Source organism: Elaeis guineensis, chromosome 5, assembly GCF_000442705.2.
Source record: "Elaeis guineensis isolate ETL-2024a chromosome 5, EG11, whole genome shotgun sequence".
Classification (NCBI taxonomy): domain Eukaryota; kingdom Viridiplantae; phylum Streptophyta; class Magnoliopsida; order Arecales; family Arecaceae; genus Elaeis; species Elaeis guineensis.
Window position 1 is genome coordinate 82,623,366 of NC_025997.2, and position 27,960 is coordinate 82,651,325.

At 39.3% G+C, this 27,960-nt stretch overlaps 1 protein-coding gene across 4 annotated transcripts; it reads left to right on the top strand.

The window, feature by feature from the left end:
* Positions 1-27,960, top strand: LOC105035186 (probable UDP-3-O-acylglucosamine N-acyltransferase 2, mitochondrial). 4 transcript variants are annotated; one of them, XR_003799245.2, is made up of 12 exons: positions 1-158; positions 1,188-1,310; positions 2,187-2,394; positions 16,140-16,216; positions 24,254-24,303; positions 25,673-25,737; positions 25,937-25,988; positions 26,118-26,188; positions 26,313-26,379; positions 27,092-27,207; positions 27,290-27,361; positions 27,474-27,542. XR_003799245.2 is itself a non-coding variant. In XM_010910630.3 (11 exons), exons 2-11 carry the CDS (start codon positions 1,193-1,195, stop codon positions 27,540-27,542), a joined length of 849 nt encoding a protein of 282 aa, XP_010908932.1. In that variant the 5' UTR covers positions 2-158; positions 1,188-1,192; the 3' UTR covers positions 27,543-27,960. The 4 variants fall into 4 exon arrangements, 3 of the variants coding, with proteins under 3 accessions (XP_010908932.1, XP_010908933.1, XP_029117703.1); XM_010910630.3 differs by lacking the exon at positions 27,092-27,207 and having other exon boundaries at positions 2-158; positions 27,474-27,960; XM_010910631.3 differs by lacking the exon at positions 27,092-27,207 and having other exon boundaries at positions 3-158; positions 1,191-1,310; positions 27,474-27,960.

The window sequence follows — 27,960 nt, forward strand, 5'->3', positions numbered from 1 at the left end:
AGTCAATGGGTGTAAGTGTAATTTGTCCAAAAACTAGAAAAAGAAACACTTCCCGTAGTTTCTATCTTTGCGCTTCCAATCTTCGCATCTTTCTTCGTCAGACGTAGTCGACGTGGCCGTCTCCGACCGTCGCCAACGTCACCGTCCTCCCGATTCTGGTGAGACTGTAGCGGCCTTTTCTTGATTTTTTTTTTAAAAAAAAAATTAGTGCTGTCATGTTTTTTCCGCAATTTCTCCGACGGTTTCTGACGGTGATTCCATCTCTTCCTGTGTTTATTCTTGTCTCCTTAACAGCACATGATCTCTCTTTTGTTTTTGCTAGATCTCATCGGCTGGCCAATCAAACTTTGCATCACCATTACCATCTTTTAACAATATGCATCATCAGCGTTCGAAGAAATGCCTAACCCTATTTGTTATCACTAGCTTGTCCTATAATAGCTACGATTCTGCGAAGCTGTTCTCCCGACCTTTTTCATATTCCAATCTTATTCTAATGTTCTTCAGAAATTCTTTCACCTCTTTAAATAAAATCGTTGGAATTCATTGACTGACTTAGCATTGTAAAATGGCAGGACTGGTCTGTAACCTGTCAATTTTTCTAGGGCATAACATGCATTCTGCCTGTTTGGAGAAATGCCTTACTAACTCTACCCGTTCTACTGGCTTTGTTCATTTAAATTTTTAGTTTTAGTGATCAATGACTCGCATCACTTTTTGTATCTTTGCTGCCTCATGCCTGAATTGGCTACCAATTTGCTCCACTCTCATAGATTTGTGTACTTGTTTAATGAATGGAATAGTTATGCTCCTAATTTGAATTTCAACATCCAAGACATGTTCAAACATCAGTATATCCTTGTTATTTAGGGTGTAATTTAGTCTTAAAGCTAATCAGATTGTCTTACATTCAATCTTTGGACTTTTAAACAAAATGAATAAGACATTTATATGGTTAAAAATCCTTGCAATTTTACAAAGAAATTTTTTGAGAATAATTATGTCTTAATGTTTCCTTAGGATTTTATCTATCCATTTATTATATCACATTCAAACATAGTTGAACAGACATTTTGTGCTTTCTGAAATCAGTTCCTTAAACCAGTTCTTTACTAGTTTTCTCTTGTTTTTTCTCATCAGGCGGTCTATTTTTCTTTTATTTGATTCAGAGTTTTGATTTGGTTCAGCAGTTATGCAAGTTGCTGCAAGAAGAGCTTTGAAGGCCTTCCAATTGCTATCTGAAAGAGGCTGCACTTTGGGTCAGCTCGTGGTCTCTCGTTCTAATCACCGGCTCTTGGCCACAAGTCCTGGTATGTTTTGCCATTGGCCCCTTTAAACTAGCTTATGGAGTTAATATTATGCTATAGCTATTGCTCCAGATAGCTTGAAGGGACATACTGATTTTTTTTTTTTTTAAAAGCTTTTAGTTAATGTTGGTGGAATTCCGCTTGTATTGAAGCAGTGCTGAGCTTGCCATCTTATAAAGCTATAAATGTGATGGAGATGTATCAACATGTTTGAGTGTTCAACATTGGCATTACTGTATTTATCAAGCCTATTAGAATTCTTTACAATCAAGAATCTTTAGATCCTATCTCTAATGCCCACTCGTTTGTGGAAGCATAAGATAATTTGTTTTCCACTAGATTGACCCTCTGATTAGTTTTTATTATGCATTCAGAGCCAAATGCTGATACTTATTGAACATGAGTCAGTACCTCCTACCTAGATCATCTATCATGAATGTGACAGAAAATCATGTTGGTGAAGGAACTAATATCATCTAATCAAGGTAATTTTTGTTTGATCGATGAGGCAAGGCATAAGTGCAATCTGGATGAGGTTGTGAATGGAGAGCCAAGAGCATAGACTCATTGACGGTTGTTGATGGCCAATTGAACAAATGCATTTTAATAAAACAGGTAGAGTCCACAGACAATTTGAGTAGTAGGCTTCACCAGTGATGATGAAATATAAACTTAGCTCTTGGTATATAAAGTTAAAACATTTTTTTGGGCATCTAGAAAAAACAGAGAAGTTATTTTCCATCCATCAGGTGTTTTGTCTGCAGTGAAAGAACCTTTTTGTCGTCGTGAGACAAAAATGTCACTCTAGGTCAATGGAATTACTCCTTTTTTTGCATTGTTTATCATGCTGATGTTTACTTTTAATGTTACTTCAACCAGATGAAGGGACTTCTATGGATTCCTTGGAGTTTGTGCGATGGCATAATGGAGGTGGACTTTTTCACAAGTCTGCACACATTGATCCAACTGTACGTATAGAAACTGGTGCAGTAGTACATCCAGACTCTGTCCTTGATGCAGATGTTCATGTTGGATCTGGAACTATTGTTGGGCCTTCTGTGTCTATTGGGAAGTCAACAAAAGTAGGGTATGCTTTCTGCTTTCAACTGCAAAGGTTATAGCCCTTTGAATTTTGTTAATTGTGTTTCCATGGTTACTCTTTGAATTTTCTTGTGATTAAAAGTCTTGTGATGAGTAACTGAATAATTTTCAACCTTATGATGTATGTTGATTGGTAAGGAAGGAAGCAAGTTGCTGTTGTTGCTTACATGTTTTTGGCTTCATGCCTGGATGGTCAATGACCGTACAAAATTTTTTACACAGTCTGTTATGGAGAAAGAGCCAGAGTTGGGTGGAAAAATTGACAGACAGGATTTTTTTAAAATTTTTTTAAAAAAATCCTATTGTGGACTGCAAAAGAGAACTCATTTAGTGGATGATGAGGAAAGAACAGTGAAATGTGCTCAATTAGGCTTAAGAATAATGTCAAGGCCATTGTGTAGGGATGTAAATTTGCTGGCTTAAACAGAGTTGACCAAGCTAGAGCCAATCACAGTGGGCTGGAATGCTGGTTATTGAGGGCAGAGAGGAGAAGGAAAATGGGAAGTGTTGGGGTAGGAAAAGAATGAAGTTGATAGAGATGCACCTATTACTGTGAAAGATGGCAAAAAAGAGGTCTTTAGGTTTATTGATGGTCCATTGCTATGTTGAGAAGGGAAAATGGAAGATGGCCACATCTATGTGATAAGTGAGGAAAGGGAGAGAAAGACTGCAAGAAGAAGTTGTGAACTGGGTTTCTTCTTTAGATTATGAATTATTGATTAGAAGTTTTGTTTCATTTCCGGATTAGTTTAGATGGGGTAATTATGCAAAATAGTTAAACCCATGTTGTGTAAAAAGGAAAATCCATTATAACATGGATAGAAGGACCGGTTGGAATTCTAGTTGGTTGTGGTAACTTAGGCATATTTTGGAAATATTACAAGTGTGATGAACTGGATGTAGCTTGCTCTTGATTGATCAGGAAGTCTGAAAACAACACTTAGGTGGCTATATGATATTTAGACCACCTTGTCCTATTCTATTGAATAGGAGCACTATAATTTATGCTAACAACTCTTAGAGAAAAGTCTTCATTATGAACCTTAAGTGCTTAACTTGTTAGATGCACCTATTGATGATATTCATGTGGAGCATCGTGCTTCATACCATTCATAGATGATATAATATTGGCAAATGCTAGAATTGATTTTTGGAAGTTTAGAGAACTGAACAAATATTACAAAATAGTTAGAGGAGAATATAGCACATATATTGCAATTTTGTTCATTAAGTCTTTCTGGGTGCATGAGAGGTGTTGAGGAAAAAACCAAGGGTATATGAGATGTTCAAACTTCAAGCAAATGTTGTTTTATTAGACGTGTTTTGTTGTACATAAGGATGAAGTGATAGTCTGTGATGTTTAAATATTAAAGCAGCATGATAGAATAAATTGAAATATGCCTAAGCATGATAGAATAAATTGAAATATGCCTATCTAGGCTTAGAATTGGAGGAAATATTATGTGTTTACTACAGAATATTACCATCTCATCTTTATCATGTAGTTATAATTAGAACAATGAAAAGAGCCGATAAGCATAAGATGAGAACAACATAGATGAGGATATCAAGTGTATAGGTAAGAAGGATGGGTTGAAAATTGAGTGCCCTGTGGGAGAGGCACCATTCCAAGTTGTGGAGAAGGTTATAAATAACAGCAACAAGGATAAAGTAGGCAAAATCTTTTAAGCTATTTGATTTGATGAACGACAATTACTGGTAATTAATTTGGTAAGGTTGTTTATTTATGTTTGCGTTCTTCTAACCAAGGTTCATTATCTGGGTACTGGAACTGGTTTGGTACCGGGTCAATATAAAAGGATTTAATACCATAATGACCAAGGTTTGCTATGTTAGTACTAGACCCTACACGGTGCCTTCTTGTTACCATGTTGATACTCATATGCTTGGTATAGGGGCCGGTTTGGTGTGTCAACACTCGAACGCCCCCTATGCTACATACTGGTTAGGTACATGTATGCTATGGTTGGCATGCACTGGTATTGACTAGTATGGCAAACCATAGTACCCATGCCTGATACATGAAAGTGTACCAATATGGTACTTATTGAATTTTTCAATTTATGATTGTTATGGTTATAAGTTCTAAGAATCTTGGAAGTGTGATTTAAGAATGTTTTAATGTTATTTTATTTCATATTGATCCTAAAGATCATCTGATTGCTTGATGGATGCAATTGTAATGAATAAAAGTAGACAAGACATAGCTATTAGCTTAAATTATATATCAAATAAATTTGAATTATAAAATATTTATCTATATCTAGTAGGGGTGGTAAAATATGACCCGACCCGCCAACCTGACATATGTTCGACCCACTATAAATAGGTTTGGGTTTGGACTAAACAGGTTAAAGTTATAAATAGGTTGTCCCATTTAACCTATTTAATATTTCGATCAAATTCATATTTTAGGAGTCTATTCTGTTTAACCTGTTTAATATCTTGATCGGATCAGGTCCGATAAACGGGTTGACCTGTATATCATTTAAAAGGCAATGGGCTGGATGCCACTTGGGCCTGGGCTATTTCTAAATTATTTCTATTTAGAAATCGGGATGATTCAAATTTCAAAATTGCAACTATGCATTTATGCTCCCACATGAGGTTGTGACCCATCTTGATTAATGCCACGTTGCCTTCCCTTTTCCCATTCCCACCCAGGCGCACACCCCATCACAAATTCATGATTAAAACCGCTCAATCGCCCTTTTTGCCTATTCCCATAGTCCCACACACCCCCATTGCGATTAGGATTTTATTTGAGAGAAACAATTAGGGTTTTCCTTTCTCTCCTCTTGCTCTTGTGCCGCCGCCATCCTCGAGACAATGCCGAGGGTTGTTGAGCCCAACCTTAGGGGCGAGTGGTGGAGCAGTGGCGAATGGCCGTGATGAAGGTTGGTGAGTGGTCGGAATTTGTGGTCAAGGCCCAGTGGAAGACCATAATCCGGCGGTTCATTCGATGGAAGGCTTGCCATGCCGGTGGCACTTGCAAGGCCTTTGAGGAGGGATGTGGGCATACATGAAATGAGGAAGCTAAGATAGGTGGTAAGAGGGCCAAGGTTGGATGCATTAGTGGATTAGAGGATTTAGGACATCCTCGGTGAACTTGCCGCCGGTGCTCATGCAAATTAGCCATTTATGCTATGGATCGATTGCAAAGAAGAAACAATGGAGGTGATGACCACTCATTTTGGGCTCCTACCTTCTCTCCTCTTGGCATTCTGCATCCTCCCTTCCGCCACCCTTGCCTCCTCGATCGAGTGCTACAGTGAGTTCTTTGAGTCTCTTTCTATCTTCTATTCTTCTTCTTCCTCTACCATTTTATTGAGGATTTGGTGGTGTGGTTGCCTTTGATTTGTTCCAAAGAGAGGCATATTAGGTGGGATTCCATGACCTCTTCCTCCATTCACAATTCTTGGATGGATCTTAATGTCAATGCCAATTAATTCCATATTGTTGCCTATTGAAACCATTTCCTTTTGTATTTTCTAGATCTATACTGCACGACAATTTAAAGGGTTTTAATGAGTCGGGTTGGGTCAAGCTGCGTTGATAAATTACCCGTTAATTAAAAAGGTTAAACAGATCAGGTTAGATTATCTGTTTATTAAATATGGTAGGTTTGGCTTGCTGATTCGATCTATTTAATAAATAGGCCAAGTTTAGGTTTAACATTTTCTGACCCAACCGCCATCAAACTTGACCCAATTATGACCCGATCCAACTCGACTGCCACCCTAATATCTAGTCCCTCATAGAATGTCTATACCACTCGTAAACATCAAGATCACATTTCTAGTCGAGTCTTGGACTTGACTCCAACCTAGATAATATGCCTACCCCTGCATATGTTAATCTAGGTCTTTTGGATAGCCATCCTGATATGAATCATTTGTATGGTAATGGACTGGCCATGCCATCTAAGGGAAAACCACGACAATGGAATCTGACCAATAATCTAGTTGAGACCATGGAGGTAGTAGTCACTCGAATATGTTTTGGACATGGTTAGTTATACCGCCCCATACCGAACTGTATGGGGCGCACCATACTAGTGTACCATACCACCCCATACTGACATTATGGTACCGCACCATTTCGCATACCAACACTATAGTAAAATTTTACCAGTGCAGGATTCAGTATGGAGATGGCGAACCTTGATCTTGGATGAAGTATATGCATGCGGGTCATGTTTTGACCTTGCAGAATAGAATCCGATGTACAATGAGGATCCAAATATGTTCAGGGACCCTCCTTTACATGCTATATTATCAACTACAGTAGTGTGGGATCTTGAATTACCTTAAGAGGTTCATCTCTTGTGTGCCATGATCTCCTCATGGGCTTTATATTGCACATTGTGGTCCGCATCATGCATGACATGAGTGAAACGCAACACCAATGAATGGACTCGGACCATGTGGCTGCAAATTGTACACACTTGCACCATGTCCACAATTATCTTTCTAGCCATCAGGTGCATCATTGCTTAGGCTGTCATTGCTATCATCACTTGTACCATGAGATGATTAAGCAGTCAGTCATCTGAGGGCTCAATGATCTCAGAATATGAGTGAACAGGCTCCTCATCAACCATTTTCAATAGATCTTTGTCTTTCTTTCCTTTCTCTTTCTTGCTACTTCGATGAATTGCTTTCCTTTCCTAATTGCTCTTCCTAACTAGCTCTAGTGGATGGCTCACCTAGGCTCAACACCCTAACTGACACTACCTTTCTGACCAGATTGAGTGCCATGGTGATCTCTTCTCGACAAGTTAAAGGTATACCCTCAAACGTTCCATGATTTTTTTTCTAAATTTTTTGAATATTATTTTTTATTTTTTAAACCAAAAAATTATTTTTAGTTAAAAATTACAAGATCAATGAAAATCATGATTCTTCTTAGTTCTTAAATATGTAGATCATCCTTAAACCTACGACATATCATGAAATCATTCTAAATGCAAAATTTTGGCACGATTTCCCCTTATTTATTACTTTTAGCCTCTTTACTCTTTAGGTATTAAAAAGAAGAAAAAAATGAAGAGGGAGAAGATTATACTAATCTTTGCTTGGATTAGGGCTCAAAACCACAAAAAATCCCTTCTCTCCTATTCACTGTCCTGCCCTTAAAGGCATGGGGATACCTTCTCTATTTTGTACTCATGGGAGAGTCCAGAACTGACTTGAACTGAGTTGTACCAAGCAGAATTGTGCAGTTCTACTCAATTCAGACTAGTCCTAAACTGAACTAGCAAACTGACCAGTGGAGCTGATCATGGGCACAGAAAATATAATTTTTAAGTAAGCTTGGCTCAAAACCTGACTAAACATGAATATAGTTTAGGCCCAATGCTCAGCCCATGATCAGCTCTACCGATCAGGTTCCATGTGGGTTGGGTTTGGTACACCCCTAATTGGGTGGTTTTGGTTAGTTTTGCAATCCTTGATTCTGACATAGTTTATCATCAATTTCTTTTAAGAAGAAGTGGAAAAGATATTGTACTTCAAAAAGTAGGCATTTGATATATAATGAACTATTTTATCATCTTAGCATTATTCCTAACAAAGCAATATTACCATGTTTGCTAGTTGGTCTTGAAAAATGTTTGCCACAAGTTCATTTAGTCACCCCCCCCCACACAATCTTTCTTAGTTTGGTACAAATGTAAAGAATTGTGTAGGCAACCCTTTTTTTTCGGTCTTTCAGATTTCATCATCTTTTTGGTGCAAGGATGATCACGCCCCTTTGTGTTCGGTTAGTATATTAACTTGTGTATTAAGACCGTCGCCGGTTCATAATTTCATATTATATCTTCATCTGCTTCCTACTGCCCATGGTCTTTTTTTTCTTAGGCTGCTATCTATTATTAAACATCTGTTTCCTTTTTCTCTATTGGATGGCTTAGTCTACTGTTTAGGCACCTTGGAAAGTTTGTACATGCAGCTAGTTTTGCTGGGAATTTTTCCATACATTAAAAAAAAAATCCTGGTGATGCATAGAGTTATAGTGGACAATAAGGGAAAATATGTTCAAAGATTTGGTGTTTAAACAGTTTGCTGATAAGAGTAAGCATGCAAGAATTTTGAAAGATACTAAACTCTAGCTCTATTGTAGAAACCAAAGTGTAGGAAAGTTGGAATTAGAAATGAATATATGAGAAGAAGCTTAGGGAACATCAACATTGAAAGAATTGCTTCCCAGCAAAGGCCAGAGACAACAAGTAGAGTTCTGGAAATTGTTAAAATGTGTAGAAAGAGGATGGAAAGACTTGTTTAAAGATGCATGCTATATAGGAAGCAATTCTATGCAGGAGAAAATGGAGAAAGATGATTCACAATGCCCAGATGCGCAACTTGGTGTGCTAATAATTGCATCTACAGACCCCACACACGCACACGCACACGCACACACACATATATACATAGTAAAATAAATCAGTTCAGCTTTCTTTCTTCATGTCATATTAAATGGGTTAATGTAAGATCCAAGGTATGCTGAATGGGACCAAACTGCCCGATTCATCCCTTGCCAAACCAAACCAGCACAAGATCGGCACTCTTTGGATTGTTTTTTTCCAAGAAGACACCTACACAGCTCCAGACTAGTGCGAACCACTCGGTTCGCATGGGTTTGAATCGGTTTGGCCCCCACTCCCTTTATTTCAATGTTAGAAGGCCTCTCAAGCCTTCTCCAGCCATTCTTTCATTCTGTTCTTCAAAACAAACAATCCTGCTCCCCCCCCCCCAACCACCACATTAAAAAATGCTGGGATTTCAATGATCAAAGTAGGATCCAACCCAAAATAAGGCAAGGTGGTTCTCCCCCATCTTCATTCTTCCTCCTTTTTTTTTCAACGTCAAAAAATACCAAAAAAATGAAAAAATAAGGGAAGGGTCATGCTAAAATTTTTGATTTGAGCATGATTTCATGATATATTGTAGGTCTATGGAAGATCTACACAACAAGACCAAAATCTTTAGTTTTCATTAAATCTGTAACTTTTTAAATTAAAAAATATATTTTCAGATTAAAAATTAAAATTAAAAAATAATTGTAAAATTAGAATCTTGTTTAAGGGTATGCAAGCTATTTTTGACATAAATTTGGTGTCTATTTATTCAAGTTTGGAAGCAACTATGCGCATAGTGGTCTAGGCCTAAATTTGAATAAAATTGAGAATAAGTAGCCTTTGACGCTTGCCCACAGGTTTAGAAAAATATATGTAGCATCCATAACAGTGTTGTATATGGATCTGAGCTTAGATTAATTTTTAGAATTTTTAGAATTTAATTTTTTTTAATTTTAAAATTATTAAATATATTAGATAATTCAGAAGTATTTTTTTGGAGTAGAAAATATATGTTTCTGAATTTATGATATTCTAAATTATTTTTTTACTAAAATTTTATTAAAAAATTAAATAACATAAAAAAATAAAAAAATTAGAAGTATGTATTACAAATTCAGAAATATTTTCAAAAATAAAAATATTTTTTCATGAATGTAAAATTTTATTATTTTTAAATAATTAATAAACTGATGTGCTTATTAAACCCTCTAGAATAGATCCATTGAGGAAAAAGGACCTATAGTGTAACATTGGTTAGGCCTCTAGGCAAATGCACTCCGATCGGCACCTCTAGAGGTTCAACTGGTGCAACAAAACAGTTCAAGTAAGGAGCGGTAGCTGATCGAAATAGCACTTAGTTGGTGGCTATCCCAACATATCTATATGCTAGAAATGCCCACAGAAGGTCTAGCAACTACTGAAGAAGCGCTTTGTTGATTTCAAAGTAACAAAGAAGAGTATTGCCAAGAAGAAGGCGGAGTGGTCTGTCGAGCTGCAAAGGCACCTTTCTATCACTTTAGGAATTTAGAGGCCTCCGCTCCAAATGATGAGGAGGCACAGATCCAATCTGCCATTCAGACAAGTCTGGATGATCAATGGCAGGAAGATGAGATGGACAGGCATAGGACTTGATTTGGGCCGTCATACTACAAGTCGAACTCTAGTTCTACGACCAATGAGGGAGAGTTAGAATTCAAGAGGGCCTCCTCAGTTAGGGAGGCCACCAATAGAGGTGGTGGCCTATGTTCTAGACTTTGGGCGGTAGGAAGAAATCCTCTAGAGAGATTTCATTAAGAGCCACCATCCATGACTTAGAACCACATACCGTTCCCAGCAGAGATTCAAAGCAGTGGAGAATTAATAGCATGCTGAAGAAGGATAAAAAGAAGGATATCTGGTGAGCTATTGAATCCTAATTCCACTTCAATCACATCCAAACGGATGCAATAAGTAACACATATTACAGATATGTCATTTCCTCCATATAGGCTGCTGGCATGGGTGTAGACCTAGAACTAAAAGACATATATAGTGAGCTTTTTAACAACAATAAGGAGGACCTACAGAAGTGGATTTCATCAAACTAGAGCTAGTGGCCCATATTTGCACTGATCGGATAGGAGAGGAAAATGTCATGTAGGTCATCGCTGATAATGGGGCATAGTTTAAAGCCATCGAGGAGATCCTGATGAAGTGGTGACCATATATTTTTCGGATCTCATGTGCTGTACATTGTACAACCTCATGTTAATGGATATTAGGGAGCTTTGTAAGGTGCAACATGTAGTGGACAGTTCACTGCATTTATCTATAATCACAAATGGGTCCTGCCACTGATGAGGAGATACACAAAGCAAGAGATTCTGGGACCAAGTATGACACAGTTCATTACAAACTACATTGTAGTTAATAGCCTCCTTGATAGAAGAGTAGGCCTACATCTAATGTTTGTCGATGCGAAGTGGTAGGAGAGCAAATATACAAGGATCGATACTGATAGGGGTAATATCGAGAACTTGGTAATGAGATAGACATTCTAGCAACAGGTCGAGAAGATAATGAATGCTATCAAGGCATTGTACGAAGTGCTTTGGACCATGGACAGCGAGAGATACCCCTAGATGGGCCTCCTATATTACATGATGGAGAGGGCAACAAATTGGATCAGGAAGGTAGATCCAAAGCATGCCCAGGAGTACATCAGCATCATTGAAAACTAGTGGGATTACTAGATGGGTAGAGACTTGCATGTGGTAGGTAAGCAAGAAGTTGAGAACCATTTAAAAATTTGACTACTCTTGTATATGCAAAAGTAAACTAAAATAATTACGAACTTTTTGTAGCTTACTATTTGAACCTGAGGTTTCAGTACACCATACATAAGATCGACATGGATGATGACTTTCTAATCATCTTGCGTAATGTGATATACAAGATAGAGCCTAATCCAAAAATTATGGCCCTATATCTGTAAGAGGTAAGTTAACTTAAACGGCATGCTTTTGTTAACTCTATCTTCAATCAGTAATATATTATAATAAGTATAGTTTTCACTGACAAAAATATTTGAGGGCACTAACAATTTTGGAGTCCCAACAGCTGTTGTAAGCTAGAAAAGTATGAATCCAGGGATATTAGATATCAATGATGATAACTATTACTTGACGTCATACAGCTTCTAATATGATACTATCTTATATGTAATTTTATTTAATGCTTTTGAGTTGAATGGTCGATTCATTTTGGTTTGTCGGTAAAGAATCTTAAGTAGCTTGCCATTGGATCCTCTTCCAGATAGTGACCTCCAGTAGCCATGAGTGCAACTGGTCCATCTTCACCCTCTACACAGTAGGCAAAGGAACTATCTAACATAAAAGTGCCTCAACAACCTTGTATATGTTTACCATCATTTGAGATTGAGGCTAAAATGCATTCAAGATGAAGTGGAGCTGAAGTACTCAGATCCAATCTAGGATGCTTTTTCTTAGGATGAGGATGATCCAATAATCAGATGGCTCGTGTGCCAGCATCAGGAGCCAAAGCTTGATGAACCAGAATCGCCTCCATGATTGGCCAGTTTTTGTAGCTAGCAAGTTTCGGGTAGATGCAGAGAAATGGGCAAATCACGATATTCCGTGCATTCTTCGAACTAATCAGCCGCAGCCAAAGGGGTCACTAGGAATCGATAATCACGACTGATGACTCTATGTTTGAGACATCCTTCTAAAGGTGATTGAGAGTTGCTTAGATGAGGCCAACATGCTACTCGATCATCTCAGACAATAAGGCAACATCCATCGTCCCAGCATAGCTAGACAGAGGGGCACGAGGAGAAAGCAAGCAGCTGCTCAGTGCAGCCTTAAAGAAAAAGGAAGATAGCTGCAGCCCTGATGAAGAGAGTGGAGAAGTCAATTTACTTAGATTTCGAGATCAGGGAGCGTAGCGATGACAATTCCAATGGTCATGGATCTGCTGACTGGGAGGGAGTAGAGGAATGAGACCATTATTTATAAGATAGTCATAAGATGGTCTTCAATTCATCGGTTAGTCCCATTTTATGCATACCACATAAGATAGGGATCATGATACACCAACTGGTAGAGTCCACGAGGATATGATTACATATAGGAGATGATGTAACTACAGATGACCCCGCATGTTGAGTAGGATCCATAGATGTATCAGATTTCGAATCGTATATTGAATCCTATTACTTGCAAGCATATGCAACTTATGATCCATACAGATATAAGTATAGTGCATCTGAGACATCGTCTTCCAGTGACCACTATCCTATGCAATCCAAAGTTTCTTATAGGTGGAATTTTGCTACTGGCATATGCAGATAGCCCCTCCACAGCCATATTATCAGCTAGCAAATACCTTTTAGAGCAAGAGCTTTCGCGAGAGATCCGAGACCAGTTATAATCCAAAGAAGGTACCTTATAGGATGAGTATACAGGACTACAATGCTGCTTGCTTAGAGAGGTGCGCTAATTTTCTTCCTAATTAAGATTTTAAATCCTATGGGATGGAGCTATCTCGGGTTTTCTATGGAATGAGATATGTTGCTATCCCATCTCATCTTGACATTTGAGATAGGGGATGTTCGAAAATGTGCCGACCAAGAGCCAGGATGATGGCGAGATAGTCCTATCCTGATACATAGGATGGTACCCTATTCTGGTGTCCCACTAGACATCCCACCAGACTTAAATCCTTGCTTCTAATTATGCAAATGATTTGGAGATCTACGAGCAACTTCGGCACTTGATGAGATTCTAGATGTTGGTATATTTGTTGTACTTTAAATACATGCAATTGATTATATCATTTTATGTTTTGTATCTCACTAATTGATTTGAGAATGTTTTACTTAACGAGATTGCAGACATTGGAGTTATCATCAAGTCATCCTTAATAGTATAGGTCACGGCACCCTTCACAAACCTACCACCACCACCATTGACTTCCACCTTCCTAGACTTGGGATCCATGTGGGGCATCTATTTTGATTTGTTTGTGCAATGCCATAGTGATACAGAAAAATCACTCCAAAATGTCAAGAAGCATCATTTAGGATGTATCGGAGTGATAGAAACATATGAAAACATCAAAAAACATAAAATTAGGCTTAAAATCATTCAAAAAACTAAAAAAATGATCAACCTTCATTAAACCCTAAAACAATAAAAAAATTGTGTGCTAGTTCAAAATTGGAACACCATTGCATAGCTGGTGGCTGACTGGTACAAGTCCTAGTACCGGTTTGGCCAACCTTGGTAACATGTATAACCAAAGATTCAGTTGCTGAAGCAAATTTTCCTAGTGAAAAGCTTTATGAGGTTTTGCGTTAATGCCAAGTGCGAAAGGTGTCTCTCAAAGTTTAGTATTTTAGTGGGTTTCTCACTATTCATCCAAATGTAGATGCAAAGCTTTCTTTCTTCCTCTATCGTTCCTTCTTCATGAACCTCTGTCGTCTCCTTTTCTTTCTTTTTTGTGATAGGCAAGTATGCAAATGTTCCCAAAGAATATGAATAGGCCTTATTGCTGATTTATTGATAGGTGCTGAGGACTAGTGGACTGGCTTCTTTTTGCTTAAATAGCTAAAATAAGGAAGGCTGATGTCCATTCCTTTCCTACTTAAAAATTAGAATTTTGAACATATCTTTGTCCACTCTTTCTAGGAGAAAAACGTAATTTGAGTTTTTTCTGAAGAAATTAGTTCCAATCAGGACTAGTTACCTTCAAATTCAAGGCACGGACCTATATCGCTCCTTGTATATATATCAATTAATTTGTGCATATTGTTGCGTTCTTGGGGAGATGGATTTTTGGGATGCAAAAAGTAGTGGCAACATGGTTTCCCGAACCGTATCGGCGCCAACCGATGCATTATGGGCATTTGATTGGGAACGCCAGTGAAAATGGAGTGAGGGAGAAGGAAAGAGAGGAGATAGAGAAAGAGAGGGAAGGAGATGGAAAAGCCGGTGGTGGCATGTTGGAGGGCCGCCGAGGCCTCTGAGGCTTTGCAGTCCTCTACGAGAGAGATTAGAGAGAGTAATAAAAAGAGGGGGAAGGGAGAGAAATGGAGGGAGAGGAAGGTGGTGGGGAGGCCGCTGGATGGTAGAAATCCACCTCGCGGACATCGTGGATTCAAAATAGGGGCAACTTGAAAGTGAAGCCGATAGATCCATTGCCGACTTAGTGAAAATCACATTTGTTTAAAAAAAAACATGATGAACAGGGGACCTGTCCCTATTTCGAACCCTCCATGCCCACGGGGTGGATTTCCACCATCTAACGGCCACAGCAACCTCCCCACCGCCTTTCCCTCCCTCTATTTCTCTCCCTTCCCCTCTCTAAATATCTCTCGTGGAGGACCGCAGAGCCCTAAAGGCCTCAATGGGCCTTCCAAGCCCTCCGGTGGCCACCGCCGGCATATTTACCAGCCTCTCTCTCCCTCCTCCCCCCCCTCTCTCTTCCTCCCCAATTCTCCCTCGTTTTCATGTCGGTTTGGGCCCGATACAGTCCAGTACAGGGGTATACTGACTTGTACCATCTGTCAACTGGCATGAGCTTCGGTTCTGAGTTAGCAAACCTGGAGTGGCACCTTGTCTTCTTAGAAATGTGAGATTGCGGAATTCTTTAGTTTTTCATGAGGGGGTTACCTTTTATTATTGGGATAGCCTCCTGGTTCAATAGTTAACCATCCAGTATGAAAGCAGAAAAATCAGAAACCAGATGTCATTCATCGAGCAGGATTTACATAAAAGTTGTTGTTTCTACATCCTCTTGTGAGGCCTCTCTGTTTCTTGATGACTATAGCATGTCATAGTTTATAATTGAAGCATCTCATTCAAATAACTGCCTCTTTATTAGAGCATATTGGTCTGGATTATGCTTTAGCATCCTTCTTATTGTTATCTTTTTACTTCTTTCTCTTTTGTTAATAATTTGGCTATTTTAAGTCATACTTCTTAGCAATGTGCCATGCTTAACCTTGATTTGATTTTATAAATACAATGTTTAGTGCTCATTTAAAAGAAATTGTAGCAATTGTCATGAGGGGTGGAGGAATCTCCTGGGGGCAACAAAAATTATTTTCCAGAATGGACCAATATATATGGGTCTAATATTTAATTCATATTTTGTCGCAGCAAGAAATTTTTTTTTCAGATGTCTTCATATTACCTATATCGGTAGTTCACAATTTTATCTTAGTCAAATAACATTGAACCATTTCTTTTGGTAAGTTCAGTTGAAAGAAATTTATGCTGGATAAATATAATCATGGTTCAACCTTCCATCTGCTCTTTGGTGCTTTGCTTATCAAAAATTTTTATCTGCAGGTACAATGTTGTCTTAAGCAATTGTACTGTGGGCTTGTTCTGCATAATCCACAATGGTGTCTGCATTGGTCAAGATGGTAAGATTCAGTTCATGTTCAGTTTTTCTATATATCTTTGAAAGATCGTGTATTAAACAAACTAATGCATCTTATATGCATTATCCTCTTCTTTTTTCCCTAGCAAGCAGATTTCATATTCACAACCCTGTTTTAGTTTCTCTTTTTTATAATTTGATTATCAAATTGTGATTTCTTGCGACCAATAATCTTCATGTATTTGTGTTCATTCATCAGTGATTGCAAACTAATACCAGTTTGTCATCATGGACAGTACTAGAGATGAAGTTTATGTGAGGTATACATACTTATCAATTCCTGTGTGCCACCTTATGTATATTACAATCTGAATACGGTTACTTGTTTTCTTTCAGCAGACTTTTTGACGGTCTACCACATAGAAGATCTGATTCATTTCATATTGAAATTTTCTGAACTAGTTTGCCGGTGGAATATCTCTATATTTGACGATTAGTACCTGATATTGCAGAAAGAGGTTTCTCAGTCCACAGCTATGAATCATAAGAATATTTATAGCAATATCATATTTTCCTGAAGTCTAAAATTAATATATTCTGGACCTTAATTCTTTGCTGCTAGGTGGTGCACATCATATATAGATTGCTTAGTGTTGGGGGTGATTTTGTGCTAGCCGAAAATATGAAGCATATGGGAACATGAAGGAAAGATTGACCTTTAGCCCCCACGCAAATCTTCAAATCCCGTGATCATCGAAAATAACTGATGACAAGCGGATAAGGAAGAAATAACAAACATATCCCCCTAGATAAAGAAGGAGATAATAAGCGTATCTCGCCAGATAAAGTAAGGCTAACTGTCTATTCTCCTTCCTTCTCATGGTTCTTCAACCTCTGCCTATAAATAAAGTCCCATACGGGACCACCAAGATATGAAACCTCTTTTCTTTCAAAACGCTCACTCCTTCCCATTTGTTCTTCATAGATCTAACTTGAGCGTTAGAGGGTCTCCATTAGAGTCAACTTCGGTCGGAGACTTTTCTTGCAGGTCCTGCCGCCGCTGTCCAGCAGTCACAGTCCTGTTGTCGCCGTCCGACTCCAGTCAATCCGACCCAAAGATGGATTTCTGCCACAACAGATTAGTACTAGAGGAAGGGATCAGGCCCGTTTGCGGGAAGGAGCAAGCATCTAGTCAAAGAAACTTCATCACATTATCCCAATGCCATCGAGATCCTGGTGATCAAATCTGCCGGACGCTGACGAGATCCAAATTGGCTATCTCCAAATCGGCCCACACCTACCAAATCTAATTGCCTCTAGACCGATCAATGCCCTCCAAACTATCCTAATCAGGCTCGAAATCGAGGAGCTTGCGATCCAAATAAGGAAGGAGATATGAGAATCTCTCAATTCCCAAGTCATTCTTGCTCCCCCATCCATGATTTGAAATTTAAATTCTTGGCAAAATCTAAATAAGGGGATTACGAGAATCCTTCGATTTTCGAATCATTTTTGCTCTCCTATCTATATTCAAAATTTAATTTGAATTCTTAATAGGATCCAGATAAGGAAGAAATCGTGACATCCAATTCGGGATCCAAATGAGGAAGGACATCACAATATCCGGATTGAAAAAGATGATCCAAACAAGAAAGGATGCCACAGGACCCAACTGAATAGAATCAATGATGTTCCATGAGAACAAGCTCGAGAGGGAGAAACTCTATCGACTCAGAGACCTTTATGATAAAAAGTCCTCGGGCCCTCATTTATTATTCCATTTTAGCTCCTTTTCACAAGATGATGGGTTTTTGAGCACCCAAGCCGAGGTCAACGGTGCGTCGAGTTGAGGCAAAGAACATTCAGATCGAAATGAAGATTTGTGCAGAGCTGAAGTTAATATAAATAACATATTTGCACGGTGAGGCCGAGTCCTCAAGGACCTCTACTTTCATCACATGGGAAGCCGAGTAAAGGAGACCACCGGGATCATGCCGAGCTCTCCAAAGGTCGACCTTCAGAAGAGCAGATCATGCGGAAGTTGGTGGTGAATGCTCGAGGTCTCCAAAGAAAAGCCTTTCTTCCACCACCAAACTCAAAAGCTGGGATCACTTTGGCTAGACCTGAACCTAGGTACCTAACTCCGTCGCTGCGATGGGGACCTTGTCTGCTTCCCCTTGAAAGGTCGGAACCTCCTTGGTTGGATCTGCGATAAGATCAGCCTCCAGTCTTCTACAATGGTTCCATCGAGGAGGATAAGCCCAAGTAACGGCAGTCGATGGACCCTCTACAGCAACTCCAAGGGCTTCGTCGAACTCATTTCATCCTCCCCCTTCGTTGGCATGGTACTTTCTTCTCGATGGAGGGAGAGAGATTAAGTTCAAGATCTCTTAATTTTTGCCGGCATCTGTGATCGTCTTCGTTTTCGATGACCGTTGATCTGATGGGCTACTTGAAGATGGACGACCAGATGGCGATCCAGGAGGCGGCCACCACCAGGCTTCAAAGCATGGAGCATCTCATCTTCCAGATCTCTCTCACAAGTCCTAACAGCTCGACTGCTGCAAGGTCACTGATCTCACCATCTCCCAATTCAAAGTCTTCTCCATCCTCAACTACATCGGCCACGCCCGCTTCCGCTGTGACCCAACGGCGGCACCTTCGCTGGCCGCCTCGCCACCTCCCTAGACCTTGATGCTGGACTTCACCAAGCCGAATTCAGGCCCATGCTCCATCATCGTTGGAGGCAGCAAGATGCCACCAGTCAGTACACCAAGAAGAGCTTCAGCATCTCGACCCTGATGTCTTCGACGAACTCGTCATTCCTATCATCATCGGCGACGATAGTGTCTCCAATGACAAGCAGGGATCGTCCCTTCTCCTCCCTCCAGTCGCCCTCTTTGCTGCTATCTCCGCCGGCAAGCCACCCCTCTCATCCTCTTACAAGAAGTGTCACAAGCATGCCCACTCTGAGCTTGTCTCCAGCGGCCGCTGCCACTGCTCCAACAGGAGGAAAAGACCAAGCAATGGCAGCTGATGGACCCACCACAGCAACTCTAAGGGCTTCATCGAACTCCTCGCCTAGCTCACCCCCTGCCCCCCTCTCTCCAATGCCAACTTTCTCACCCATTTTGCCGATCCCGCCACCATCGATGATGACCACATCATCTGTGTCATGGAGGATCTCCGCTTCGGCCGGATCATCGCCATCAACAGTATCTTCATCGGGAGGAAGTTCCTTCGGGGCTACGCTAAGATCAGTCATAAAAAGGACGTCATTGTCGACACCACCATCCGCGGCCACCACCTTGGTCGGTTGGTGGTTCGATACCTTGTAGGAGCACGCTAGGGCCGTCGATTGCTATAAAGTCATCCTCGATTACGAATCGGATTGGAGGGTATTCTACGCAAAGTGCGACCTTATGGAAAAAAGTATCCTAATGGTGCTGTGCTTTTAATATGGAGGGGCCAAGGGTTTTCCTCGTTTAAGTTCATTCTATGAGAGAGAGAGAGAGAGAGAAGGAGCCGACCTCTTGAAGGCCAGGCTCCCGAAGCCGACCTCAAAAGATCAATGTCATTAGAAGACTCAGATCAAAGTTGATCCGAAGCCAAATCAAAGCCAATCCGAAGCCCAGATCAAGGCCAACTTAAAGTCCAAGTCAGGCCAATCCGAAGTCAAAATGAAGCCAATCCGAAGCCCAAATTAAGGCCAATTTGAAGTCAAAGTCAAGCCCATCCGAAGCCAAAATGAAGTCTGATCCAAAGTCAGAATCAAAATCCAATTCAAAGTCAGAATCAAGACCAATCTGAAGCCAAACTGAAGGCAAATCCAAAGCCCAAAATCAAGCCGATCCGAAGCCAAAATAAAGTCCAATCTGAAGTCAGAATCAGGCCCATCTGAAGTCAAAATGAGTCCCATCCGAAGCCAAAATGAAGGCCAATCCAAAGTCCAGATCAAGAGCAATCCGAAGTCAAGATCAGATCAATCCAAAGTCAAAATCAAACCAATCCAAAGCAAAAATCAAGGCAAAATCGAAGAAAAAATAAGGTCAAGCTAAAGCAAAGATCAAATCTAAGTCAAGGCAAATAACAAGAAAGAGCCAAGCAAAACCTAAGGGCTCTCAAACAAAACTCACAACTCTCACGGTACGAAACTCTCAAGCCTCCATTATTCTATTTCCTTCTTGTAAGGCAATAGATCCTTGAGCATATGAGCCGAGGCAAAAATTAAATAAGGCCATGGTGAAAATCAAACCCAAAGATGAGACGAAGACTAAGCTGAGGTAAAGACAGTCCAAGGCCTAGGTCACCAGAAGGCCAGCCTCAAAAGGTCAACATCACTAGAAGGCCGAAGTCATCAAAAGACAAATCTGAGCAAATCAAGGTCAGGCTATAAAGCAAAAGGTCAACAGCTAAGATGAAGGACCAAGGTTGAAGTGAAACTCAATGCCAAGATAAAGCCCAAGAAGGTCGAGCTTCCGATGCGGACCGCCCAAAAATTGACCTCCAAAGGTTGACCCCTCAAAAGTGAGCTCCTGAATGCCGAACTCCCAAAGACCAACCTCCCGAAGTTGAGCTCCCGAAAGCCAAAGTGAAGTGATTTAAGAATGCTGACCAATGAAGGCCAATTATAGGCAAATCGACTAAAGCAGGATAACATAAATCTAATCATCTGTCATTTCTTTTACCCCAAATCTCAACTTGACTTAAAAATTGGAAGGTCTAGCCAGAGCTGATTCAACGAGTTCTCTCATCCTTTGTGTAGATCCACAACTCAACGACCCAATGACATTCCTCGCCTACGGGCTGAAGACCTCAACAGATAAGCAGCAGGGCCTAACCTATAAAGACCCCCAAAGGCCGATGAAGACCTTAGTCATGTGGGAAGCGGGGGCTAATTTATAAGGACCCCCAATGCCCACCGATCTAACCTACATGGGCAGAAGACTTCGGTGACTAAGCAGTGGGGGCTAACCTATAAGGACTCCAGAAGGCTGCTTGCTTTTTAGTGAGTCAATGCCCATAAAGATCTTAGTCATGCGAGAAGCGAAGGCTAATCTAAAAGGACCTTCGAAGGACTAACATATAAGGACTCTCAGCCCATCGACTTTAGCTATGCGAGAAACAAAGGTCCCTCACTTTTCAGCGAACAAAGCTGACAAAGATTGAAGGCCCCTCGCTTCTCAGCGAGCAGAGCCTACGAAGCCCGAAAGTCCCTCATTTTTCAGCGAACAGAGCCGACGAGGCCCAAAGATCCCTCATTTTTCAGTGAGTAGAGCCAACGAAGACCGAAGATTCCTTGCTTTTCAGCAAGCAGAACTGATCCGACCTCAACGACCAAACTAAAGCAAAAGAATGCGTCCCATATCTTCAATAACTTCGGCTTGATATACTCCCTTCGTCTGAACCAACTCTGGCTCGAACTCAGGAGCAGGAGGGCTTATGTTGGGGGTGATTTTGTGCTAGCTGAAGACATAAAGTATACGAAAACACGAAGAAAATGTTGACCTTCAGCCCCCACGTAGATCTTCAGATCCTGTAATCATCGAAAATAACTAATGACGAGCGGATAAGGAAGAAATAATAAACATATCCCCCCAGATAAGGAAGGAGATAACAAGCGTATCTCGCTAGAGAAAGTAAGGCTAACCGTCTGATTTTTCTTTCTTCTCACGGTTCTTCAATGTCTGCCTATAAATAAAGACCCATAGGGGCCTCGAAGGTATGAATCCTCTTCTCTCTCAAAACACTCCCTCCCTCTCATCTGTTCTCCAAAGATCTAACTTAAGTGTCGGAGAGTCCCCACCGGAGCCAACTCCAGTCAAAGACTTTTTTTTGCAAGTCCAGCCGCCACAATCCTGCTATCGCCGTCCAACTCTAGCCAATCCGACCCAAGGACTGATTTCTGTCGCGACACTTAGATTCCTTTATTTCTTTTTGAGGGAATTTGATGTGTAAAATCCATTGCTTACAGTATGATTGATGCACTAGAGATTTATGGGTGTGTGTTATCATAACCTATTTTGGAAGTCCATTGCCTTCCCAAATACCGGGTTTGATTGTGTGTTGGAAGTTTTTCATTTAAATCATCACTTCCTAAGATCATGACTTTTGGTAAATAGATTTTATTTTCATTTTTTTATTATAGTTTGTTTATGTAGACTGCTTAATAATAGTAAATTACAGAAGTCCATGAATTTAGGTAAGGGAATTTGTATTTGTATATCTTTCTAACCATTAATCTTATGAAAATTTTTAGTCCTCATGAAATATTCATTTAAGTTTTCTAGACCATGTAGTTTCTTAATAATTACCAAAATAAGTTCTGTTGCATTATATAGTAGAATCTAATTTTTTACTTTCAATAATTTCATAACATTTTTCATTCTAGTTCCTTTTTAGATGATCATATTGGTTTAATTAAGAAAATAATTTTTATGTCAACTTTGACAATTAAGCTTTAAAGATCTTAATAATAAAGAATTAAATTATCATTAGAAGTGAATTAGCATTTCTATTCAAATTCAACTAGCCATCTAATCTTATAGTAATTTATATTTCAAAAAAAAAAAAATCGTAAAGGTCAACTCTAGTGGTACTGGGTGAAACTATATAAGGTGTGGTTAGGGCTGTTGTAGTCTCATACACACCAATCCACCCCACTATAAGGGTATGGGCTAGGTTTGGAATGCTCCAAGGCATTACCTGCGATCTTGATACCCGATACCATGTGCGTATGTTACTAGTTTGGTATGTTACGATCGGCATAGTATAGTATGCACCCCATACCGAGACCAACTTCCAGTCCATTTTTCTCATATTTTATTGTGGTATTGCCTAAAACCTAGCAGTACAGGTCGATACAACATGATTCACACCCTAATGTTGGGTAGTACCGTGCAGTACGATATGGTTTAGCTCAGTATGGCCTGGTATGGTAGTTTGGGCTTGTACCAGCTCGAATAGTATTTTCATGTGGGTTCCGATATAGTATGGATAAATATGCCCCCAACCAGGCAACACGACAAACATTGCTCCAAGGTTGTTGGCCCATCCCATATTGGCCATGAGCTGGTTCGATATGTAACATCCAATGCATGACCAATGTGCTCCACTTTTCCAACCTTGGGTAAACGTGCATGATGTCAGCTGAGGGACCTCATCGCTATGGAGGAAAATGCATTTTGTAATGGGATTGAAGATTGCATTCCTTGATGGCATGCCTATGGTGGGTTACCATTTTCTACACTTTATATGATTTTTTTTTTTTTGGTTAGCTGAAAACACATAACATCTCAATAGGATATGCTTCTTTCATTTGGTATCTTTATTTTCTTTGCTCCATGTGGACATTGAAATCTTCACGTGGAGTCATGCTTATCAGTAAGGCTCTAACAGTACTTTTCAAGTAGGAATAGGGGACTTGAGTTCTTAATCAAGAATTCTTGACTTCAATAGCTCAAATGTGAGGTTCTAGAATTTAAGTGCCAGCAAAATGGGCAAGCCAGCAGCAAGGTATCTGCCATTAATTGGCTGGTATAGTACATGTCATGCCAACATGTGTCTTTTTGTCACGAAACCAAAAAAAGGGTCCTTGTCTCAAATCTTCCCAGCATCTATTTGTGCCGAGCCGTACCAGCTCATGTTAATGGCATGGTTGGTATGGGCTGGAAATGGTTACCACAGTCTGGCAAGCCTGGCATTACCATGCCACTGGCCCGTGCCATGTACTGGAACAGATCGGCATGGACCAGCACCTTAATGCTTGGTGAGGTGCAGAGTCTTAAATTACTAGAGTGAAAGAAACAATTTCAAATCTCTACTTTAGTTTAAATTCTCTCTGGGATGTGACTGTTTTATGTTGCTTTTAAGCTTTTTATTAGCTTTATTTCATAAATAAACCACTGGCTGACTTTTTCTGTACGTAATAATTTATAGTTTGGTTTCCTAGATAATTCGATAATCTCTTGCCATAAAAAAATTTCTATATATATTCAATATCAAAAGGCTTGCACTCTCTGTATTGTTTATTGCAGTGGGAGTAATGCTTTGCAGTGCACTTCATTGTTTTGTTTAACAGGGTTTGGATTTCTTGTTGATGAACAAGGACATGTAGTGAAGAAGCCCCAAGTTAGTCCCCCCCCCCCCCCACCCCACTCTGCTTGAATCTAACTCAATGTTTCTAATATAATACTTGTTTTCATCAATTTAAAAAATAGAGATTAACTAACTTTCAAAGAATTTATGAGACACATTCTTACGCTATCAAATTTCACGTACCACCCTGTAAATGTTGGTTCAAGCAAACAAATCCTAATTTATTCATTGTCTCGAGCAGTTAGATCATAGGGCTGAACCTATTATTTCATTAAACTTATATAAAATCCTTCTAAAAAACCTCTAGAATGATCATGTCTTAGACTTTTGACTTTGACATGTTTAGATCATAACCTCCAATCTGGGAAGGATCATATACTAGGATTTGCAGATTAAAGTGTTGCAGACAGTGCTAGCAGTTTTTATGGCATTTCTCATAAGCTGTTTAGAAAAATTGATAGAATGTTATTTACTAATTTTTCTCCCATTTTATTTGTCTTTCCGACATAAATGGCACAAGTAGCAACAATCATCCAAATCTTCGACATTGTTTTGAAGGACAAACAATTCAGAGAAGAAATGTATTATTGCCCTTGTCGGGCATGAGATGTCTACTTGATGGGAGAGTTATAAGGACACAAGCCTAACTAAGTGGTTGTCACAGTATTTCTCTTTGTAGATTAACTATTGCTGAATACACTTAGCTTATACTCCATGTTTGCCCACATCTCATACTCAGTTTTCAAATGATGCACTCAAGAAATGAGCTTTCGACATGCAATCCCCCAATTTTTCTGATTCATCTGATTATGCCTTCTCAAATAGATAGCCATACTAAAGAGCTCTGCAATTTGGTTGCCATTTTCTTGCTCGCCCAATGTTCATTTAAAACTAATAGCTGTAGAAATCTTAGACAAGTGAAAGACAGTGCCAAATGATGTTTAATGGGGAGTTCCAATTAAGGTCCTGATCAACAAGACTTAGAAATATTGAGATTCTAAAATTGTTTTGACAACCTTTAAATATTGAAATTCTAAAATCATTTTGACAACCTTTATTCTAATGTTCTTTTCCTAGGTTAACAAAACATAAGTTTTAAAACTCTCTGTAATTCTGTATATATTACTATACATATATTATGAATCATTCACAAGTAACTCTTTAATTATTTCTCACTTGTAAAATTGTTGTCTCATTTTATTTCCATTTCACACATATTCTGTGCAAATTGTCTGAATTTGGTCTTATGTTGTTGCATATGAATTATTGCTGTTCACAAAGGTATATTTAAGGCAACGATGCTGTAATTTGTTATGTTTAACCATTTACAAGACTTCATTAACAAAAACAACTTTTAGAAATCTGTTAAACCTTACATTATGTAAATGGGATTTTCTTTTAGGTTCTGCATGTAAGGATTGGGGACCATGTGGAGATTGGTGCCAATACATGCATAGATAGGGGCAGGTGAGATAGTTTACTTTCGACTTTATATATGCATCATCTTGAGTAGTTTGTGTATCTGCAGATGTTCTTTGCTTCCTCTTTGGTCAAATCTTTTTGTCAAATACATGAACTTAAATTATAGTAAATGGAACTATTTGATTACTATATGAATAATTATATAATCACTGATTAGTCAGTTTTATTTGCATGTACACTGCAGCTGGAGAGATACAGTTATTGGAGATCATACCAAAATAGACAATCTTGTTCAGGTGGTTTATAATTCCTTTATGCATAAACAAATCTGTCAAGATGTGGGCTAGATCTTTTTCTTTTCCACAAATGAACCTTGATGTAATTTGAGATGTTAGTTTCTGACTAATAACTAATCCATGTTGCAGATAGGTCACAATGTAGTCATTGGGAAATGTTGCATGCTGTGTGGACAAGTTGGCATTGCTGGTTCTGTGACGTACGTAACTTGTATAATTCCTTTGCTTTCTGCAATATTTATGTACCTAATAATAATGCATGAAAAGAAATTTGGTGCATGAATTTTTAAAGATTTATTGCATTTCTTATTTTCTTGTCTATAGTATGGGAGATTATGTCACTTTGGGAGGGAGAGTAGCTGTGCGAGATCATGTTTCCATTGCTTCAAAGGTATTCCACCAAACCCGACAATGTGGTTTTAGTGTACTAATACATTTGCTGGCCCAATAAGAATAACTATAAGTTTGTTGTGATTGGTAGTTTCCTTCATACCTCCTTATTATCTACCTGGACTCTAAATATTCCATTGATCTTTTATGATTGGTTGGGAGTCCACTCGTTTTGGTTGGGAGATTGTTTGCAATTTGACCAGATATTTGTCGCATGAGTTGTTAAGGAGAAAAAAGATTTGGCTTGACAGTTACAGCTGGTGACTCTCAAAGTAAAAACTCCTTTGAAATGCAAAATACCTCTGTTATTAAGCAAATCTAAAACACCACTAAGATGGATGCTTGGATGGGCATAGTTTTTGATGCATTACTTGATTAGAAGGATATAACTTAAGGAAGATATAAGAGAATGTAATTTGGGCTGGTTTTGTTCGTGTTTGGCATGACTTGGCCTCATGCATCTGTTTTCGCCCATGGAATTTTAAAACTGTGTTCACGAGATTGTGGGTTTGATACCTGAGAAAAAATAATGGGCATGCATGGCTTTGCTGACCCTGATGCAAATTAAGTTTTAAACTCGAGATCAGATTCTACCTCACTCATTTAGTTAAGTCTGCATCCATCAGATTACTAGCAAGCCTCCACAGCTTCGCTATTAGCACCTTTATAAATGTTTTCCGTCTTCGGTGACACTGTAATCTGATTACCCATAGGGAGGTTGATGGGTTCTTAATTCATGGACGTGATACATGAGGGGCCACTGCAAATTCCATAAAACACATCCAGTATACATTTCTAATCAGTGTGTTTCATCTTATGCCGGGAATTTGTAAGTTTTGTTACGTTGCCCTTGCTACAATTCTCTGACAGTTTTAACTGATTTATTCACGATTCCCTCACTCGGGTATCAGGTTCGACTGGCAGCAAATAGCTCTGTCACAAAGGATATCATGGAATCGGGTGACTATGGTGGTTTTCCAGCAGTAAGAATCATTTTTTTGTTTCTCTCTTGTTCACCTTCCTTTTTTGTTTTGCTTCTTTTATTTTGCCTTTAATCAAAATGCTTACAAGTGTCTTCTGTGATCTACCTTGTAGGTCCCAATCCATGAATGGCGCAGACAATCTGCAAAACTGCACAGATTTTACAGGAGCGATGTGTCTTAGAGAATAGCACGCTTGATTTAGAACTCATGCCTTGACTTCGTATGAACAAATTCGAAGTGTCAGTGCAAATTGGGCTAAGATCAGCTTTGCCACTAGGCTTGGATGAAGAAGAAAACAGATAGCATATATGCAAAACATGGAGTGATTCATCTTTTCAGTTTTCCTCCAACCGCACATGGCAAATATCCCAGATCAATTGTTGCACTGTAACTCGAAGTCCAGTTGGCTGAGTCATTAAAATAATCTGAAGTAGGAAGATTATACCATAGATGGTGTATCAGGATCACTTTTATTCTGCTTCTCCAGCTATTTGCTGTTCTAAGCCAATTTATCTTATGGCTCTCCAAGCAGCCAACTTTTGATCCCATCACTATTTTAAAAAAAAAGAACAATGGAAACATGTATATTTCCTATGACA

Excerpts from the sequence above, each read along its gene's own strand:
- LOC105035186 (XM_010910630.3), top strand. The coding sequence starts at position 1,193 with ATGCAAGTTGCTGCAAGAAGAGCTTTGAAGGCCTTCCAATTGCTATCT. Across the intron at positions 1,311-2,186 it reads GCTCTTGGCCACAAGTCCTG|ATGAAGGGACTTCTATGGAT; the intron begins GTATGTTTTGCC and ends TACTTCAACCAG. Across the intron at positions 27,362-27,473 it reads ACTATGGTGGTTTTCCAGCA|GTCCCAATCCATGAATGGCG; the intron begins GTAAGAATCATT and ends TCTACCTTGTAG.